The 21733-nt window shown below is 38.9% G+C and overlaps 1 protein-coding gene across 6 annotated transcripts in view; it reads left to right on the forward strand.

Moving 5' to 3' along the window:
* LOC137167056 (transducin-like enhancer protein 4) overlaps positions 1-21733 on the forward strand; it is a 117964-nt gene that overhangs the window by 13740 nt on the left and 82491 nt on the right. For 5 of the 6 annotated variants that reach the window (XM_067569015.1, XM_067569016.1, XM_067569017.1 and 2 more), the window contains exon 5: positions 19051-19113. The exons of the other annotated variant lie outside the window; for it this stretch is intronic. In XM_067569015.1, coding sequence (XP_067425116.1) covers positions 19051-19113 — 63 coding nt within the window. The remainder of the gene's footprint in view (positions 1-19050; positions 19114-21733) is intronic. 6 annotated transcript variants of the gene reach the window in all.

The following is a 21733-nucleotide window of genomic DNA, read 5'->3' on the forward strand; positions in this document are numbered from 1 at the left end:
TCTTTCATCCCTCTTAAAACAACCACAATAAACCTCTGCTAACTCATTTACCATGTACCTCTGTGACTGGACTCACCTAGTGTCCATATTGCTTCTTTCTCAGTGGTTGTTTACGGAAGAATTTGAAAATGCAAAAAAAAAAAAAAAAAAAATCTAACAGGAACCTCCAACAACAACATAAAAATCTGGGAGCAATAAGTAGCCAATAGCACTCTAGCAGCCCTGGAATCACCAGTATAGTATATAAGGAATACGGTAATATTGCTGTTAATCCATTATCTGTTTCTTAGTTGCATCCATAACCAGTGATGTAGAATTATTGTCGTGGAAAAGCACTTTTGAAAACTGAGGGACTTCTTTCCCCCTTTCAGAGTTTGAACCCAGAATCAACAAATACAAAGGGCCAACATATATTCTCTGCAAAGACTTAATAGAACATTTTGGCACTTGTATTCAGTGACAGCTAAAGCTGTTTAGAATTTAATACTGGGGAGGGAAAGCAGCTCTTGTCTATATCTGCTGTGTAGTTGGGACAGAAGGCTTCTTGAAACGTAATTGTAGTGTGGGCTGGGTGTGTGATGATAGCAGAGAAGGGGAAAGAGCGACTGAACTCAGGGCCACTAAGCCTCCATAGCAGTGTGCTCTTTTGCATAGATAAATTGGAAGATAAGGGAGATTCTGGTGCATTAATTTCTCTACTCAGAAGGTCTGAGCAATTCTGAATGCTCTTCTTCCCCACAACCACTTACTGGTTGTAACCACAATTGTTGTATTAATATAATTGTGTTTAAAATTAATCTTAACTATTGTTGAATGACTGCATAGCCTGGAATTGAGGGGGAGAAGAATTTTGATCTTTCATGTCCTAGAGCCTCTTCAATTCATTGCAGTAAAGATTATACCTTTTTTTTTTTTTTTTTTTTTTTTTTTAATTGCTCAAACACTGTAACACACAGGTAGGAAATGGACTTCTAGATTTATAATTCCTGGTGGTTAGCCCATCTATCTCATTTATCTTTGTTTAGTGGTTGAGGAATTGCTCCTGCATCCTGTTTAACAATTGCTTTCCATTTTAACTTCCTCTGGGAAAGGGGAGGAACCACAGCAATTCTCGAATCTCAGCCACTGAGCAAAGATTAATCAAGGTACTTACGTTAGATTATCACCCATCCTCTATTATGATCTTTCCTGTGTACCGGTATGGATTTTTCAGTAGTCCTTCATGTTTAGCTTCACTTTTAAAGCAAGGATAGTCATAATCCCCCTTCCACTAATGCAAACAGGGGTGGGCGCAAAATCATTGCAACACTGCTCTGGGATGGGGAAGAGAAGAATACCTGATTCTGTTCAAAGCATCATCATCCAGAGAACTCAATGGAAACCACTCCACCAAAGCTCTGCAGCTTCAGACCTCTGCAAACGTTTGGAGCCAGAACAGAGTGGAGACACTGAAATCCTCCTCTGTGGCATGCTTCCCTGCTGAATCTGTAGATTGCGGGTTGGATTTCTGATGAGGGATATCTCTGGAGAGCCACTACCGCTGCACTGCAGCCAACTGATCAGTGGCAACAAAGGAACTTCTGAAGGATCTTTGTGGTGGCATTGTCCTTTCTGTCAGATGTACAGAGATGTGGGTCCCTCCCCCCCCATTTCTGAGAGAATATGGGTCTTATATTTTGGAACTGTTAATCTCAATTCTGTCAGCATATGTTAACTTTTTTAATTTTTTTAGCTTGAGCCCCTTTTGACTCTAGGAAATAATCTTGTAATTGAAAGCACAGTTCGGGGACTAAGGATATCTGGAGTCTTTGCCTGGTTCTTGTTGTGAACTTGCCGTGTGTGTCCTTGGCAAATCACTTAACTTCTCTGTGCCTCTGTTTCAGAAACAGGAATGATATTTACGTGATAGGAGGGATGTGAGGCTTAACTTGTGAATATTTGAAACTGCTTTGAAATCTTCAAATGGAAGGTGTTCTAGAAGTGCAGAATGTTAATTGAAATATGTATTGTATAAGGGGTAGGGAGGACATATTTTAAAATGGCTTAAATTAGTGTTCACTTTACAATACAATCCTTCAGCATATACACTGCTATTGAGTTGCATGTGGTCTCATGGCCAACAGTGTCACCCTATAGTTTGTATCAATGATATGTAATACTAAAAACACTAGTGTTGCTCTTCTGTCTTCTACCAGATACATTTTGTAGGGGGAGGAGCGTGTGGGAAGTGGGAGATGCTGGTTTGAAGATTCGTTCCCTGTCCAAATAAGGTGTAAGTCGATCAAAATGTCCATGCTGGGTTCTAGGTCTGAGGAGGAGACATAGACCAAGGAACAAATAGAGGGAATTACTTAAGTTTTCTCCTCACATCTCGTATGTCCCTGCAGTACCATTCCCTCTATGATAGTTCTCCAGCTGAACAGTACCCTCTTTGAAAGACGGCACTATATCAGTGTGTGGTACAACTGAATGTAAAAGGGAACTAGGGAAAGAGTCCACCACAGCAGTACTACTGCCTGGTTTATTTAATTTCAAAAAGTATGTAACATGGTACAAAGTAGATACCTACTCTTAAGATATCAGCTCCTATCATTTGAGCAATACCAGAAGACTGGAGAGGCTTTCTGTGCACTGTGTACCACATATGCTTTGGTCAGTGTATTAACAGATTCTGTTCTAGTATGCAGTTTAGTCTGTATGTGCTCTCCGCCAGTTCCACCCACTGCTTACACAGGGAGGTAATGCTGATGATGAATCTAAAAATCAGACGTCATGTGGAAATGGGAATTCTTTACATATTTCTAGAGTAAATTTTAAAAGCTTTGTCTGACTAATCTATACCGCCCTCATCACTGTGGCATAGGATTGTGGTTTCTACTGCAATAGTGGCAGTATGAGACCGCTTGTTACCTCTAGTTCTCCTGTCTGCCACATACTTAAAATCTCTGAGAACATTCTACTTGTGCCTTTCTTATTTAAAACTATATTTTAACAGGAAAATTGCAGGGATAGGTCGGTGTAACTACGTCACTGTGGTTTTCCATATCACTGGGCGACCTAGTTGGCAGTGTAGACTAAGCCTTAGCTAGTTACTTTAAAGGCCTTTCATTTGCAAATACAAATGTTCAAATTTTCCCCATCTTTAAGAAGGCCTTCTAAAAAATGAACCTACAATGGAATGGATTTGTGTGCCTTACCTACAAACAAAATAGTATCCTCATAATATAGTTGCAGTCTACCCAACTCTGTTTTATGTCTGAAACTCAGTTGTTAGTTTTTTGTGTGTCTCCCTCCCCTCCCCCCCCTTACATTGATTTCTGATTGATCATTATGGATGAGAGAGAAGAATACAGGGATAGTCTTAGCCTACATGCTTGCAAAGGAAAATACTTCCTAATGTGTACAGTTATGTTGGGCATCATAAGGTTGATCTAAATCTATGGTGGAAGACTGGGGTGGCTTGAAAAGCTATAGACGCACAAAATGTCTTTTGAATTTAGTGTGGGGTAAGTGAGGACTTCTGTGGTTTTCTTAGGAAAACTAAGTTCTTTAACTTGCTTACCATTGCAAGTTCAAGTTTCATGGCACAAATGAGTAACTTTCATTATGAAGTAGTGCTTATGTCTTTCTGACAAAGATTGACGCATTTTACAAACATTAACATTACAGATGCACAATGATCCAGCAATGATCTGGAACTTGAGCGAACCAGATTCAATTCCTTGTACCACCGCAGATTTCCTCTGTAACCTTGGGCATGTCACTTAGTCTCTCTCTGACAGGGTTTGAAAGGTATGTGGGTGCCTAAATATGCAGATAGGTACCTAATGGGATTTTCAGAAACATCAAAGTAGATTAGGCACCTATCTCCCATTGATTTCAACAGGAGTTAAGCACTTGCTTCCTTAGGTTCTTTTGAAAATCTGTATGCCTAACTGCATTTTTAGGCACCTAAACACCTTTTAAAATCTGGTCTTCTGTGCCTCAGCTCCCCATCTGTAAAATGGGGGTAATAGTCTTTTTTCCTACCTCCCTGGGGTTTTCATACATTTTAAAAAAAATGTATGAGGTGGTCAGATATTACTGTAATGGGAGCCATAGATGTGCCATATGTAGAACCAAACCTCACAACACCACTGAGAAGTAGTGATGTATTTATATGTAGATTGCAAACTATTTGGGGTAGGGTCTTGTTGGTGCATGTCTACTCAGTCCCTAGCACAATGGGGCTTTGATTCTTGGGTGGTACTGCAGTATAAATAATGATTTAGAGATGGGGAAAGTAAGCTTTTCATTTAGCTTTTCTGTGCTGCAGTATATTTAGCCACAATTAGCCAGTGTCCGTTTCTAGTATATGTTGCAGAAAGATTCCCAGTTCCTTGCTTTATCAGGTTGGTAACGTTCCTCTCAGTCGTTAAAAATATGGAGTTGTAACTGACTTTTGCTTCAGTCTTTGCTAAGGATTTCATGACCCCAAAATGCATAGAAACTTTAAACATGATACTGACAGTAGATTAGTTATACTTCCGAAACAAAAAAAAAGTTAGTCTTGGGGCTGCTTTGCCTGTTGCGTGGGAGGAGGAAGATTTGATATTATAGTGATTCCATTGTGTGTTGCATGAGTGTCTTACTATGATCTCTTCATAGATAAGCATTGATGATGCATTTTTGCTTTTGAAATTAACAGGTAGTGAAAGATGTTGGCTTGATAGATCTGAAGTTCTCCCTTTAATCACCCCTGTGAAAATTCCCATAGCGGTGGTGATGTGTGTCAAAGTTGTCGGGGGCGGGAGGGGGGGAGGCTACTTCTAGGGGTAAGAAGATACGAAGACTGATCTGCTATATCTGGTCCTCACTTGGCTACTCTGGCGGGTGCTAAATTAGGTTGTGAAACAGTTATACATTTGGTACTGGCTTCTCCCCAGTATCTGCTAATTTACACTGTGGTCCTGTCTAAGCTTTTTTTGCTCATGTAATCTGTGACCAGATCAGATGTTCTTAAAGGTGTTAAAGAGAGTTTCACACCTTTTTGATAGTGTAAACAAGGCCTGAGTTTAGAACTGGTACCTTACCTGGCTTTCTTTGTGTGTGTGTGTGTGTGTGTGTGTGTGGGGGGGGGGAGGGTTGTTTTTGTTTTTTTTTAAAGTGGACATTTCCTTACTTGTTTCCTTTGCCTCTACATATGGAACTTTCTGCAGTTAGAATAGTGAAAACTGACTTTTTGCAAAAACATTTAATAATTTTTAATTTTTTTCTTTATATTTAAGGCTAATATTTTCCAACTTATTTTCTTATCCCTTACTACAACACACACACAGAAAACATACTCTGAATTATCCACCAGTTATCAAACCCACTTTCCTCCACATCACTCTTCCCTTTTTCTTTGTGAGTAACAGATAGTGATTGTTCACAAATGGATTTGCAAACAATTTGTAGGTAGGTCAGTGATTTCACATTTCAACATTATGTGCTTGCAAATTTTTAACATAAACAGAATAGTCAGACTAAGTCTGTAATTGTCATGGGAAGGTGGCATTTATGAAAAGGAATAATTATAGCTGTGAAAAACAATAGACACAACCTCACGAATTTGTGTCTGTATAAAATATATTCATGTGTCAGTGTGTATTTTTCCTATAAACTCTTAACTGAAACCTTTGTAGTTTGTGACTAAGAGGGTGGCAAGATTATAGACCTAGCTAAATAAAGATGAAATTAACAAGTCCATAGGCTACATTTTGGTAAACCATAGTATTGCTTAGTGGCAAAAAGCCACAGCAGCATTTAAAAAAAAAATGTGCGGAAGTGGTTTTGCTGTCTGTCACGCAGTCTGCTGTAACTGACAAAAACATATGTTGGCTTATGGTGTGTTTTCACAAGTCTGACCACAGTATTCAGTTTTCTTCATCCCTCTCTCCTTTCCTTTCCTCTCGCCCACCTCTGGCAGTATATCTACAATTAAGTTTTGGCAGACTGGGTTTATTTTTTTTTTAAGTTACTTTAAATTGATTATGGAATAACTGCTCATCATAGTTTATCAAATTATCTAACAGGTGGCTGAAAGTATTACTCCAAACCTTACAATTAATACGGGTCTTGATGCTAACTCAAGAGGTGAAAAGTTTATTATGTGACTGATAGCAATACACATTTGTTGCCGTGTGCTGTAAGAAGTGAAACAGATTGCCTTCCTATCCTGAGAGAAGTATCAGTATGTGTCACAAGACGTGCAATTTGCAGAGAGTGTCGTTTGCTTTTTTAACTGTGCTTTGTTTTGCTCTTTATCTTAAAGCGGGAAAAGGGAGTGAGGGTTACTTCACTGTTCACAAAAGATCTCAATTCGGCAGATGTGGGCACTGCAGCCCTCTATACATAGAACTGCTATAGCATAATTAGTGGGAGCACAAGTACCCAACCATCAATGTTTCTCATCTCTGAAGTGAAGAGGCCACCTTCTGGAGTGGTAGAGTCAGAGAGAGAGAGAGTCATTGAGACTGAATTAGACTGAGACTGTTCGAGAATCCCTTTTTAAAGTGATTGCTTTTGTGATAGTGACACGTGTCTATTGGGACTTAGCCTAAGACCACCCACTTTGCTACCCATAGGCCAAGTGTCTGGTTTTTTAAACCAATTTTATTCAGAGCTATTTAATTAATTTTACATAAAATTGATTTATTAATTAGTATCAGTTGTTTACACTTGACCTTACTCTTCATGTTCTGGACATGTTTGCTATAGTCTACCTGCAGGGGGTTTAATGAAGCGTACATGTAGCCTGGATGTCATTTTTTTGAGACAAGTGTATATCTGACAATTCTAAAAAGCTGCAGCCACACAAATGGTGAAATCCAATGCAGAAACAATTTAACAGAAGTAGTTCTGGTCTATGGATGATTATATTTTGAACCCTGACAACTTAGGGGTACGCAGAGGTACGATTTTTGAGCCAGTGCTAATACTGAATTTTTCAACACATTTTTTTAAAACTCAGAAATGCAGCATATTGTGTCAAGTATATTCTTCCTATTACGAGTTAATAGTCTCAGAACAAATTATGTTTGCATTTTAGTTGGAAAATGAGAGTCAGGTCCAGTCTATGCTAGAAAATTAGGTCAGTTAACTATGTCGGTCAGAGGTGTGAAAAATCCACACCCTGAGCGCTATTGTTAAGACGACCTAAGTCCTATGTAGACAGTGCTGGGTTGACAGACGAATTCATCTGTCAATTTATTGTCTCCCAGGGAGGTGGATTACCTACGCCAATGGGAGAACCCTTCCTTTCAGCATAGGAAATGTTTACCCTGAAGTGCTACAACGGCACAGCTGCAGCGGTGCAGCTGTGCTGCTATATCATTTTAAGTGTAGACAAGCCATTAATCAGTACATTTTCATCATGGCCCATTGCAAAAGGGTAAGGATATTTTTAGATGCTGGAGCTTTCAGTGTTATACTACTGCGTAAATCTGTTCAACACTGAGGCCCCAGGATATCTTCAGAATTACTCCTGATAGATTCTATCATATTCCATACATTTCCTCTTCTCTAATTCAGGTTACTATCAGTGTACCCAGTATAATGGAATCTTAGTATTTAGAGCGACAAGGCTTATTTAGAGGACATTCTGGCTTCCCCCACACTCAGCCTCTCTTGCTGCTGCAGTAGGTTAGGTTCTAGTTCATTGGAGCTGACAATACTACATCTCTAAATGTTCAGAAATCATGAGTTGTGACCTAAAAATTGTGTGTGGGGGGTGGGGGGGAAGGGGGAAGAATTGGGTTCTTTTGATTGGTGGCCTTTTGTTTTTTGAGCTTGTAGGGGTCATATTTGAAAGCTTTCTCTAAAACTGTGAGGGCTAGAGAATTTCATTTAAAAAAAAAAGAAAAAAAAAAAAAAAGCTGGAATTCTCACATAGCTCCATCTTCTGGAGATAGAGTGATTTTCTTCCACTCACCCTGCAAAAATGGAAAGGGGCCGTAAACTGGCTCGACCTAAGCGAACCCCTGCACAGAATTTCGTTGACTTCAGTCGGTTTCCGTGTGGCCTTAGGAGTCTGCTTACGTGGAGCCAATTTCAGGGTCAGGCCTTAAGATTTGTAGCAGAGTTGAACAAAGATTTGCACAATATTTGGCCACGTTTATATCATCACATTGTGTATGTCCCTTCACCCCGGTTAGGGGTCTCATTGAAACGTGTGTGCGCGTACACAAGAGAACCTGCCTCAACCTCAGGAAAACTCAAAGATGCTGCATTTTGTTTTATGGCCATCATATTATTTTTGCTGCTTTCTACCACTTTCTGGAAACACACAACTTTTATTTAGATAAAGCATTACTTCCTTGTGATAGCACTATTTTCACAACAACAACAAAAACCTGATAGTCTCTTCAGCTTCAGAGAACAATCTCCCCAGAACTTATTTGACTCTATGAACATACAGTTCTTGCTCTCAGAAAGAGCCTATATTTGTTTGAGTAACTCTTCTGAGTTCTCTTCATTCTTCTAGTAAACTAAAGGGCCTTCTTGAACCTGTAAGTTATTGGGTTCCTCCTGCATGCTGCTAAGTGCCCTGTACTTCCATTCACTTCAGTACTTGACACCATGCAGAATCAAGCCACCTGTGGTCTGATTTTTTCCTCACAGTTTGCTTCCTGAGGGGAGCGCTTCATGTTTCCCATCTTCCAATGTTTCTTCCAGCAGAAGTGTTCTGCTGTGGGGCAGATTATAGACTTATCCCTTCCTGGCTTGGAAGCAATATATGTGGGCTAACTCTTCTCTGCTCTTCCCTCTTCCCCAAGAGTACAAGAAAAACATTAAAAGTTCTTCTAATGGAAAACACCAGAGAAGATTTTAAGTTTTTTGTTTAGTTTGTCATCCCTCCCTCTCTTCTGTAACCAGAGTACAGACAATGTCTGCATTTGAATCTTCCCTTTATCTGTATTTTTAAAAGAGAACTGGAAGAAATAGTGATGAGGCAGGGTAGTGGGGGGAAGCCTTGTGCTACAGTTGTAAATATTTAGTAGAATCAATAAGTGGGGCAAATGTGTTTGTTTATATTGTGGTGAAATCTAAGTACCCCACACAGGGATCAGGGGCCTCTGGATAAACAAACAACATACATTCAGTCCCTGCCCTACATGGGTCATAATGGAGCATTTAGACAGTACACAACAGGTGAATAAACAGAAGCGTGCGCGTTGGTGGGTTTTTTCCTAATTGGTGTGAACTCTATCCTTCAAAAATCTTAGGATGTTTTCCACTGTATTTCTTTCACACTCCCCCATTGGAAGTCTTCTCTCCCTGACTCCTTTTCCCCCACCCCCAAATAATCATAATACAAAAGGAGAGTATGAACTGTTTGCACAAATTAATGGGGTACTTAAATGTATCAAATTAAATTAAAGCTGTGTACTTTATGGCACATTTACCACACAGTAGAAACACCATGAATATGGTCTTAAAGAAGGGTACAGATTGTTGCAATGTACTACTTTCATTGGGGATAAAATGTTGCAAGTCAAAATCTTACCCAGTGGGCGGAGGGGGAAAGAGAATCAAAGACTAAGATCATGGCTCATATGTATGTTCAACTCTGTTTCACAATTGTACAGGTAGGATTAAAAGGGGGAAGTACAGGTGTAAATATAATTGTGAGACATGAGTCTGAAACCTGAGTTGGTTAAAGAGTGGTACTGTAACTGCATATGCTTAAAAGGGACTAGTTTTAAAAACTTCAAGCCAGATTCCCAGGAGCTGGCAGAGAGAAGTGGAAATTGCTACACCAGTGAACCACATTACATTGAAGAGGGAACTTGGTTCAAGGGCAGGTGGTGAATGCACTCAGGATTTCCCCTGGGAAAGAGAAGGGTAACTGCTTTTCAGGGCTTGCAAGAGCTCTGCTGATGGCCGTGCTTTCTACTCACGTGCATACTTTTTGGGCTGGGCTGCTACCTTCTTCCAAACTTCTTCTTCCACCACAGTGGAAGAAAATGGCAGCCATTTTCTGCCATCATAATCTCCAGCCAGTCTGTGGCCTTTTTTTCCTGTGAGACTCTGTCAGGGTCAATAACAGTATAAATCCAAGGTAAATTTATGTCCTTGTCTGTTTTGGGCTTAAGTGAAATGAATGGGCCATGCTGATCCCTGTGTATGCCTTACCGTGTCCACATATTCTATTATCTGTAGATATTAACATAAAATAAAAGTTGACTCTCCAAGTGACAGGCCTGAAAAATATCTACATGTCAAACTCAGTTGATTTGGTTTTTATCTTTTAATTATAGCGAGTCCATGTATGTGTTCTAGGACTAAATTGAGTTCCACAAAATTTGAGACATTAAATATATAAATAAATAAAAGCCTTGTCTTACCAGTTTGCTTCAGCAGCCCAGAGAGTTGTAGGTACATTAGTAAATTGATTTTGAAAAATCTGGCACTTCAGGTTATTGCTTATGTCACTGTATGCAGTATTTTTTGTGCAAAATAAGCATCTAAACTAATTTATAAAGTGTAAGTATCCAGTTTACAGTATCTTATGAGCTTAGTCAGAATGTTTGTAAATAAAGCTGATAAGCAAAGTGAGATGGATAATGTACCCATGTTCAGTTGGCAGAGTCTGATGGTCACACTTATATTCAACCCATGTGGGCACTGAAGATTGTAGACAATTAAAAATGAAGCCCCCTAAACTTGAGCAATCGGCACAGTGAAGAAGCAGTTTCCTGTATAATATCTTCCCCATTGGAGAACTTTTTTTGTGTTTGACTCTTAAGTCTAGATTCTCTGAGGCTTAGTTTCCAAATAACGTGAATCTATGGCTGAAGATAAACTTCATATTCAAGGCGTACAATGTCTTCTATCATTCTGTAGATCTGGAATAAATGTTACAAGACAGCTCAGCCTGTGATTAAAACAAAATGTGTTCCTCTCTATGAAAGAAGAGTTAATTTTGTGTGAAATATTAAGATTAGCTTTTGGGTGTGTGATTCAAAATCATGTGATATGCCTCATAATATAATAAACTTTTGTTTGTTGCCACTATTTCATGAAATGCTTGTTTAGATATTATGGAGGTATATGTATGTAATTTTGGTAAGCATTTAATAAATTAGATTTGATTTATTTTTTTTTGGCAAAGGCTGCACTATGTAAAATCTGAAATAAGTGTTGTTCCAGATAATTTTTCTGAATGTATAATTGCATATATATTTTTTCTACTGATTGCTGAAATGGTGTTTTGTTGTTCTATTTTATTTCAACAATACACATGTAATAGTTTTGTTCCCATTCCAGTGACAGACCAATAGCCTCCAGTGGTAATTCTTTACCAACTACCGTTTGTAACTGTAATAACTATATAACATTGTGAAACATAATGGAAATATTTTTCTTAAAGTTTATGTATTATAAATAAAATCCCAATTTTGTTTTTCTTCTCTGTAGGAATACAAATGCTAATACTGTAAACGACAAATTAATTCTGAATTTCCTATATATTAGGTGGGCTAGGTATTTTAATATCTACGTTTTATAGGGCTCATGCTTCTGTTTTAGGCCCCAATTTGGCAAAACATTTATACACGTGGTTAAATTCATCCCTGTTTAGCAAAGCACTTAGGCATGTTCCTAAGTTTAAGCATGTGCTTAAGCCCTATTAAAGACAAGTGATTAAGGGCAAAACTTTCAAAAGCGCTGAAGTCCCATTTTCAAAAGGGAGATAGGAAGTGCTGAGGAGCCTCAGGAATCTGAGCCTAAGTTCCACTGACATTCAAGGAGCCGATAGGTATGTTGTCGCTGCACTAAGACACCCCTGTGTCAGCTGAGTTGGGCTCCCCGGGGCTCAGGCTAAGGGGCTGTGTAATTGTGGTGACAGAACCTGAGTTCTGGGCCCCTCCTTCCTCCCACCACAGGATCCTAGAGCTCAGGCTCCAGCCAAAGCCCAAATGTCGACACCGCAATTTAAACAGCTCCTTAGCCTGAGCCCCAGTCAGCTGATACTGGCCAGCTGTGGCAGGTGTCTTGTAGTGTAGACATACCCATGGGCTCCTGATTGCCTTCGAAGTCCTTTTCGAAAATGGGACTTAGGCGTATAAGTGACTTGGGTGCTTTTGGAAAGGTCTGATTTTTAAAGGTATTTAGGCATCTAAAGATGCAAATAGGTGCTCTTTGAAAATCCCACTCAGCTCCTATCAACATCTTCAGGTGCCTAAATACCTTTAAAAATCTGCCCCTAAATGCAGATTGCAAGGGATGGTTTGTCCAGTGAGGGCCTTAAACAGTTACTCTTGTGTTACATTCCTTTCATAATGATGAGGAAATATTGACTGGCATAAATGTTCATTCTTTTACCTGGGTCATAATTTGGCCTGGTTAGTTATAGTGCCTTCAAATAGGTGGCCAAACATTACAGAAAATTATAGTTGGTCAGTGTTTGATGTTTCACTGTTTGCCTTTTAAAAAAAAATCTTAATAAAGGGCACAGAGATATGGAAACAGCTTAAAATCATTACGATATTTTAAACAGTTTCTTTGCAGTTATACAAACAAAATAGTTTGAGTTACAACCTTCTTCCCCTCCCAAATAAACAATCAAAAACACCACTGCTACCACCACTAGCACCTGTCTTTTCAGTTTTAGTGTTGGCGTGGTTTTTATGCAAAAACAAATATCTTTTTGTCTAGGGAAAGAAGCAATAGAGGTGTCAGTGTTTGTTAACATATTTGACAAACTATGGCAGCAAAAACTAGCCTTTTTATATTTTGGCATGAACAATTGCCCTTTTATTGGGCCATTAATGCTGTTTTGGCGCATCCGTAGACAATAATTTAGCAGCTGTTTATCAGGAGCTTTCATAAAGCATTGAATAGTATTATAACATTCAGTAACCCTAACAACAGCATTTCAGAATCTGTGCCTGTTTAAATGGGATATCTGTAAATGTAGCTGTTCAGGGATGCATGACCCACATAACCTATACATTTGATTGGAAGTTATAGTGCTGGCATAGGCTGATGGATAGCAGATTAGAACCCTGATTAACCATGTGATTCGCAGGCTGGGAATATATTGTCCTAACCAAGATTCATCAGATGCAATCAGAATTTCAAGTGGTCAGATGAAATTCAAATGTGCTGTGTGGCTTTTTTCTTGTGCTTTTTTTTCTTAGGCTCCCCCCGCTCTTACCCCCTCCCCCCCTCTTTTTTTTTTTTTTTAAAGTTCCAAAGCTGAAAAATACTACTTTGATGAATCTGCTCCTCACCCTAGCTGTCTGTCTGTTATTCATCAGAAAGCAGGTCGCAGTTCAGTGAGCAGAAGAAAAGATTTTAATAGAAGCTGTGCCAAGGGCTGTAATGCATCATTTTAGGGCCCTAATTACATTACAATGACAAATATCAATGGTGACAACAGCAATAACCTACATCCTTTAATGGCTATGCTGGAAAAGGAGTTTGGGCTCTGCGCCATTAGATTAGACTTGGTTTCAAAACATAGGCCATTAGAAGTGTGTGTCCACAGTATTATTGGCCGATAACTGAAGCCCAGTAGAAAGGCCTGTAAATAAATGATGCCTCTCTAAAGCTTGGTCCCGTGGGACAAAAGAGGCAGAATTAGATGGCCATGGAAGCAGCAGTGTTTCCGAGGCAACTTTCATTTCAAAGTGAGGAATTGGCTGCTTAATTTTATGAAATCATACCTTTTTCTTCCCCTCCTGCTGCCAATTAAGTTGATAATGGAAAAATCCAATGGCAAAGCATCTTAAAGAAAAAAGATAATCTTAAACAAAGTGGCTAATTCTAAAATGAAGTTTAAAAACAAACAAACAAACAAAAAACCCCAAACAAACTTGGCTTTCCTTTTCTCTTTTCTGTCTTCTCTTTTTGCCTTTTAGGAAGGGAAGACTGGTGTAGGAAGTATTGCATGGGCTTAATAACCACAGGCCCACTGAGATACTAACCTATATTATTGGTGCCTCTTCCTGTGTGTGTGAAGGACTGTATAGTAAATTTCCTAGAGAGAATTTTTCATTACACTTATTCCATGAATCCAAGCCTTTTCTTTAGATTTTGATGCATTTCTTCATTTGCTTTATTCTTGTGAAAGATGCATAAAAGTGTGTGTGTGTGGCTTTTGGGGTGGTGTTTGGGGTGTTTTACGTTAACCTTCATAATAGGACATCTGACAACACAGGCTGTAGATGTGCTTACTGTGAACATACATTTGCTTTGGTTAAATAGGATAGAAGGAAGTGGAAGGATAATGGCTTGTTTGAACAAACCTAAAACTAAGAATAAATTGTGTACTAATAATAATTTAGTGCAGACAGTGTTCTCAATGCAATACAAAGACAGTCCCTGCCCCTGAAGAGTTTTTATAATCTACAAGAATGCCTAAAATAATAAAAACTTCCACTTCAACTGCTTTCACTAAGTGCTTAAGTATTTGACTAATAAAGAATATGTCAGGGGAGCTGGGTGCTTCAGTTTCAAGGCTTTATTTTTTTGGAAGAGATTCTTCCCCGCTTCCCCCACCCCACAGAGAAGAAGGAAATTTTGATTCTCAAATTGAGCTATTCTTTTCCTCTTCTAATCACCTGGTCTAGCAGGTGGCAGTTTGATGCATGTTTTGGGTGAACACACAGAGCAACCAACTTATTTACTGTAAATTCTTAGTTGATGTTAAAGGTGAAAATCTCTTGGTGCGAGATGATGATTTAGATAAGACTGTTCATTTATTTGTCTCAAAACCAACTAGAGAGAGGTTAAAACCAGAACCTTGAATGTGAGCCCCTTCAAACTCTGAAGACTGCAGTGGACATAGCATTTGAGACAAACTGGCCTCTGCTGTCTTATTCTTTGGGGCGGCTCCAAAATTTCTTTAAGGCTTTGATATGGTTAAAATATATGAGAATGGCTGACTTTGCTAGATTACTGATATTCACGGTAACCGCTCATGAGAATTTGCTGTTGTCTAATCTAAACCCAAGCCCTATATTAACCCTGTTTAGGATCCAAAGCTATTCTCATCATCCATTTGTAAGATGAGCCTTGGTTTGCCTTTCCTGGCCAAAGAAGAGTAAAGATCTTAACAGAATAATTTGGAGCAGTTGAGTATTAATACCAAGAGTCCAATCCTGTGTGGAATATCTGTGGGTCTTTAATGATGGTGCGGTTAAGAAGTTCATAATATTCTAGGTATGAGAAAAGTGGATAAGCTGTGAAATTTGTCTGTGTACACTATAGATTTATTTTTATAGGTGCTGTTTGGTTATTACTCAGCAACAAGCAGCTTGGTTTTGTTAACCTAGTATGTATCAGCTGTACATCTTTCCTAATTGTTTTGATATTTGCCTCTTATTCCAAACCATGAAAATAAATCCTTTTGTGACAACCCAAAACTCAATTATATACGAAGATGTCCGTTCTGATTTAAATAAATCTAAACTCAGATGAACATCTTTGCACTAAAGGATGCTTATATATTTGAGTTTTGGGTTGTCACAAAAGGATTTATAGTTTGGGTAATAAACCTAAACTTATGCACTAGCCCGCATTCCCTTTACTCCAGTGCCTGGGCAGTATCTCTTCTCTCTCAACTCCATAATGGAAACAATGATTATCTTCACTCTCTAATTTTGCCCGTGATAGCTCAGTGACTTGACTGTGGCTTTCAGAATGTATCCAGACAGCATCAAGGATAACTTTCTGAAGATTGTCTCAGCATGGCTGACCGGCAGCACAACAAGGCCACGTGGAAATATGATAGATTAATCCATGGAAAAGTAGTGGTTCATTGTGTTATGTTTCTCTCTCTGAAAGAAACATGTAGCTTGAATACCTGGTGGATCCAGAATGCAGGACTTCGAATGTCCTTTCTGGCCTTGCTACAGCTCCACAATGCTTTGTCTCTGTGCCTCCTCCTGGTTTGTAGCCTTCGGTGATAACGTAGAGCATGTTCCAGTCACATTTTGCCTCCACAGTCAGGCACTCATGAATGAAGAATACTGAAATTAAGCATGCCTGTCTTGTTGCACACCATTTGTTGGAGGCAGCAAGAAGTTCAAAGCAACGTAACTTCAGAGAGAAGGACCCATCTAGTGGAATGTAAAATGTCATACTCAAAGCACCAGTACTTGTGCTTTGTTCTTTATCAGAGGATCCGCTCACTTTTTCCACACCCCAGTGTCTTGGAAAGCTATGTAGTGTTTTTTACTGCTTATATTCAATCATCTGCCTCCATAAGATGACCATAGTTCCTAATGTTGGAACTTTTCAGTGAATAAAAGTACCGATGGATCTAAAAATGCCTATACATCATGTATAGTTGTTGGTCATGTAAATAAAATACAAAAATAGAAAGTAGTATTAGCATATGGTTACACAGCTGTATCTTCAGTGCAGGCTCTTCCTTTCATTCTCTTCTACCCTCTTGTTGATCCCTCCTCGACAGCTGAATACTTTTGAGATGTCTTGCCATCACTGAGAATCCTTCTTTTCTCCCATGCCATTCTTTCATACCTTATACTGGAACAGCCTGCTGTCTCCACAAGTCCAGGAAGTCTGACTTTCCTGTATGAAAGCATTAAGGTGCTGCAGTTTGCTATTATTCTGGGAGTGACAATGATCACTATATTTAAGGCCTGCATAATGGTTTACCTTCTGACCTCCTGTTTACAGTTGCTCAGTCCTTCCAGATGTGTGAGAAAAATATTGAGCAAAAAAGGTTTCAGCTCTTTTTTTTACCACAAGGAGATGGGGTGTGTGTGAGTGGAGAAATTCTTGTCCTCCTGAAAAATTTTTTTGCAACTGTTTTTAAACAGTTCCATAGCTGAAACAGCAATGCTTGAACATTGAATTTTGGCATGGACATAACCGTAATTGAGAAGTGCCTGTAAGTATCCTGGGTAAAATGGTTTTTGTCATGACTGAGTTACACTGTAGCTCAACAAGGAGTTCTAGACATGATGCAGGAATTGCTTGGTGAAATTCTATGGCCTGTGTTAGGCAGGTCAGATTAGATGATCATGATCCTTTCTGGGGTTAAAAATCTATGATTCTGTGAGCCTTTCCACTGCCCTTTGCACATGGTTTATGCTCATTCTAAAAGTGTGCAGCTAAGGAAAAATGTTCAATGCACATATGTCTTATCTGTGGCATGTAAAGGGGTTTGAAAGCATGCATGAGCTGAGGCAAAGATACTGAATGGGCTTCGGTACCCGTAGATCTCACATTGTAAAAGAGTTAGGGAGGGAGGTTTGCAGCTGAGGAAGATACACTATGCTTGTGTTCTGTGGATGACCTAAGATGCATGGAATTTCCAGCTGTTGCAATTGCTGTATTTTACAAGTCAGGAGAATTTCTGAAGTAGTGAAGATTAAGGCCTGAGTTCCGAAAGGATGCAGAGGTCTGCCTAATGCAGAACAGCAGGAGCAGTGCATATAGCCTTTCCTTATTGCCTTTTTAATAAACCTAGGAAATTCTGTATAAAAATAGTTGCTAACCTCTCAAATTAGGAAATGCTAAAATTAATGTTGGAGCAACTGCAACTCAGTGCCCTTATTCCTGTATGAAAATTATGTAGGAAATTGTATTTACTCAACAAAATACATCAGAGATATACTCTGGAATATTGTGACAAATTGCAGGCGCATATAGGCCAGCTAAATTTGCAGGTAAACTAGTTTTGTGGTTAACTGTGTCCGATCCTGAAATGCATTTAAGGAAGGCTGTACTGCTAGATGAACAGAAAATATATAATATGTGAGTGTTTGAAAAGTATCGTAATACATACAAGGGTGCGAAGTTAAATTTCACATAAAGTCTTGGCTGTAGCATATCATGATTTCTGACAGTATAGCTGTATAACTGTAATGTTCCATTAACACAGATTTTATATGGAATCCTAGATACTTTACTAATAGTTCTGTGCTCGTTTGTTGGTTAGATACATTTTTGAGGTTTTGTCATTTAAAAGATTGCATAGCAAGAAGGTTGAAAGGGTTGCTGATGAAAGAAGGAAATCTAAATTGCACAAGTATGTGTGTGTCTGTCATTCTGGTAATGACTTTGCCAAAAAAAAAAAAAAAAAAAAAAAAAGGCATTTTGTCCTCCGATATAATGAGGAACTGACCCGGTGTAGAATGTATTTTAAGGAAGTCCTTGTAATTGTAACTGCTGTGATATCTTCCCTACATACATTAAGATGTGCAAGCTTTTTTAAATATATATAGTGTGTGTGTGTGTGTGTGTGTGTGTGTGTGTGTGTGTGTGTGTGTAAAGTATATAATTTTAAAATCTATCTGTATGGAAATATAACATCATATAGGGTCAGATTCTGATCACAGTTACACTGACCTAAATCCAGGTGATTCTAGTAAAATCAATTGACTTCAGTGGAATTACTCTAGTTTTAATCCAGGGAAAGCGCTATCAAAGAGCTCAGAACTATTAATTATTTTTTTAAATCAGAATCTCACACTGTATTGTCTAAATTTATTTGAACATGAAGTTTGTAATGTTTCCACAATATGGTTTTTAGTTTAGAAATTTCCTATATATGTGTTTACTCCCAATTTGCAATTGAGTTATTGTCATTCCTTGAATTACACCACACACACCCCCCTCCCCCGAGGCTGAAATGTATCTTCAATATCCAATAATTCTTACCTTTTTGTAAGGTTTGAAAATCGTACTGGTAAAAAGTATGGTTGGTTTGTGTGCTGCTTCTCCTGTAGACATCATAAAAACCCTCTGATTTTATAATGGAAATCAAAATTCTCTTTGGACCGTATGGAAACTTAAGAGAGTTTCCTCTCAAACTTGCTTTTGAGAGAAGAATCTCTTAAAACTGTGAGCTGTAAATAACTAACAATTGCCATTATCTGTTGTTCAGTTGGGTCACTGAATTATTTTTTATTCTTATAAACTATTTCTGTTAGAACATGGTTAGACAAAACCATTGATAGATGTAATTTGATATGTTAGCTGTTCATGTGATAATGTTTAACATTTGAGAAATATAGAATATACTAACTTTCTTCTTCTTATGTGCAGGCAGAAATTGTCAAGAGGCTGAATGCTATATGTGCACAAGTCATACCCTTCTTATCCCAAGAGGTAAGGTAGTTGTTTGCAGGTACTGCCCGTAAAAGTTGCCCTACAGTTGTTGTTACAAAAGTGGGGCTTCATGATGCCCTCTCTGGCCTTGTGAAACTCATGGTGCCTATATATCATTTTCCAAGGTGCTGTTTCAACTTTAATGTCTTATTAAAAAATCAGTAGGATATAATTTAAATGCATTTATATAATAGAACACGTTCTAATGTGCTAAGCACAGTGTAGTTGAAAATATTTTGCTGTCATGTACAATGCAGTGTTGCTCAGAATAATGACTGTGTCAAACTGGCATCTAATAGGATAGATTGAAAAATTGCTAGAAATACATGATGTGTGCTACATTCATGACAATGGGCATTAAAAATAGGCAGAAATGTATATCAAATGGTGATGGCCCAGATAGTAAACATACTAATGAAGCTTTTGTCTGACTTCTTCCTTTTGCTATCCAGATTACTTATTACCTTAAGATCTTTTATGGCTTCTGTGTGTTTGGGGAAAATACACAGGAGATTAACTCACTGTGAGCAAATTTCTGTAAACCCCGATCTTCTCAAAATTATGATTCACTATTATGAGCTAGAGTGCATTGTAGATGCCTTCTGAGGGACGCAGAACTTGAGGGAAGGGTGTGGTGCTGGCTGGGGAACCTTGTGACCGTTGGCTTGTGTGGAATAAAATGAGTGTGGCTCATAAAGGAAACTTAAGGTGTATAGTGGCTTTTTAACCCCCCCTTTTTGTGTGTGTATGCAGGGGCTGGGTTTGGACATGGGGGACTGTTAAAAATAGGCTGGCTTCATGCTATAATAATTTAGGGCTTCATTTCAGTAAAATCATTGATGGGAAGTCAAAGCTTACAGCAGTGTTTCTTTATAGTGCAGCTACAAAGCATTGTATTGCAGTCTGAGAATGTGCTATGATGCTTTCTCCCATCCTTTTTGATTGTCCCACAAAGTGTCATTGCTTTTCAAGGGAGCTGTTCATCCTTCTCCTTTCTGGAGATCATGTGTTTAATGTTAGCATTCGGGGGGGGGGGGGTGTGTGTGTGTGTGTGTGTGTGTGTGTGTGTGTGTGTGTGTGTGTGTGTGTGTGTGTGTGTAAATATGTTGACAAGACTAGATCCAAAAAGCTGCCACTGTCCTCTTGGGCCTATAAAGCTGTGTTTGAGGACTAAGTGGTGTAGTGAGTTAGTGCACAAACCCCTCTCTACTGGCACAGGAGGTCTGAATTCAAGTCCTGCCTTGAGTCACAAATGAAAATTAGTTTAATCCTTGTACTCATTTGTTAATGCTACAGAAACACTGCACATTTGGAAATTGCTCTGTATAGGAGTTACCCAGGATTGGAGCAATGTGATAGGATTGAGGTGTATTGGTTTTTATTTTGGAAAGCTTTCACAGTGCCAATTTCTGATTCAATTGGTCCCTTAGCTCAATGAGTATTCAACTGACACAAGTTTAAAAGACAGGTGGGGGAGAGTTTTTTGGCAAGCAAAGCTGTGGTTGCAGTATGAAGTGGCATTTTCGTTGTAGGTAGAAATAGTGTGATCCTGCTCTTATTATTATTATTTATTTATTTATATTCTGTACTTTCCATTGAAGTCCTAAAGAAATCCTTGTTTAAATACCTAAATTAGCCACATTATTCAGCTGAATCTTTCTCCGTTCTCCCTTTTCACGCACACAATATGAAAACTTGGACAATGGACTTACTAATTAGAAAAAATATGTATGATTTGTTGGGGAAACCTGATGAGTTTTTGCTATTCTTGTTGATAACCTTAGGCGTGACCCTTTCTATGTGCTCATGTGAAAAAAAGGGGTAAGGTTTGGGGGTTTGTGTTTAAGTGGTGGAGCTCCAGTCAGATAAGCACAAATCTCTTTTTCTCTCCCCGCTCCTCATTCATCATGCTCACCTGACTCCACTGTTAATCTGCTGAAAGTGGCACTGATGCATTCTAAGTGATGCACTGGAGGGAGGAGGAATCATGAAGGATGCATCATTTCTTATCTTTCTGCAGGCAGGGAGAATCATCTGTGTGGGACACATAAGCAGAAATTGGGGAGCTGTGCTAGGATTCTTATCTTTAACCCTAGTCCTCTGCACTGTCTACCAACCTTCTAGTCCATGTCTTCACCACAAACTTTGGCCGATGCAAATTACATCAGAACAAAGCTGCCACAGTTAGTATATTGTTTGTACACATGCATGCCTGGCTCCTTCTGTTGCAGCGCTTACTTATCCAGAGTGCATAGTGTACGGCACCATGGGTAGGTATCCTACTGTGAGCAACCCACCACCCTCCAGTGCATTGTCTTTTGGGAAATTTTGGCAATATTTGGTGTGGCAGAAAAGAGTTGTGCTTGGGTGACTGAGAGTAAGGGGTCAACTTCCCAACCCGCAACTGTCTCTATCCCATAATATTGTCTTTTGCGCCTTCTTAAAAAATCCCACAAACCCACATGGCTCTCCTTGCTGTCCACTATCTCTGACAGAAGCATGGAGCATGCATAAGTCTGCACTAATATCATAAATGTTGCAAGCACAGGACACACGATACTCCAGTATTTGTAAAGCCATAAGAGGAACCAAATCAGCAGGGAACATGATGATTTCTTGG

The sequence above is a fragment of the Emydura macquarii genome, unplaced genomic scaffold, assembly GCF_026122565.2.
Source record: "Emydura macquarii macquarii isolate MOO-44397 ecotype Brisbane River unplaced genomic scaffold, CSIRO-AGI_Emac_v2 contig_2897, whole genome shotgun sequence".
Taxonomy (NCBI): domain Eukaryota; kingdom Metazoa; phylum Chordata; order Testudines; family Chelidae; genus Emydura; species Emydura macquarii.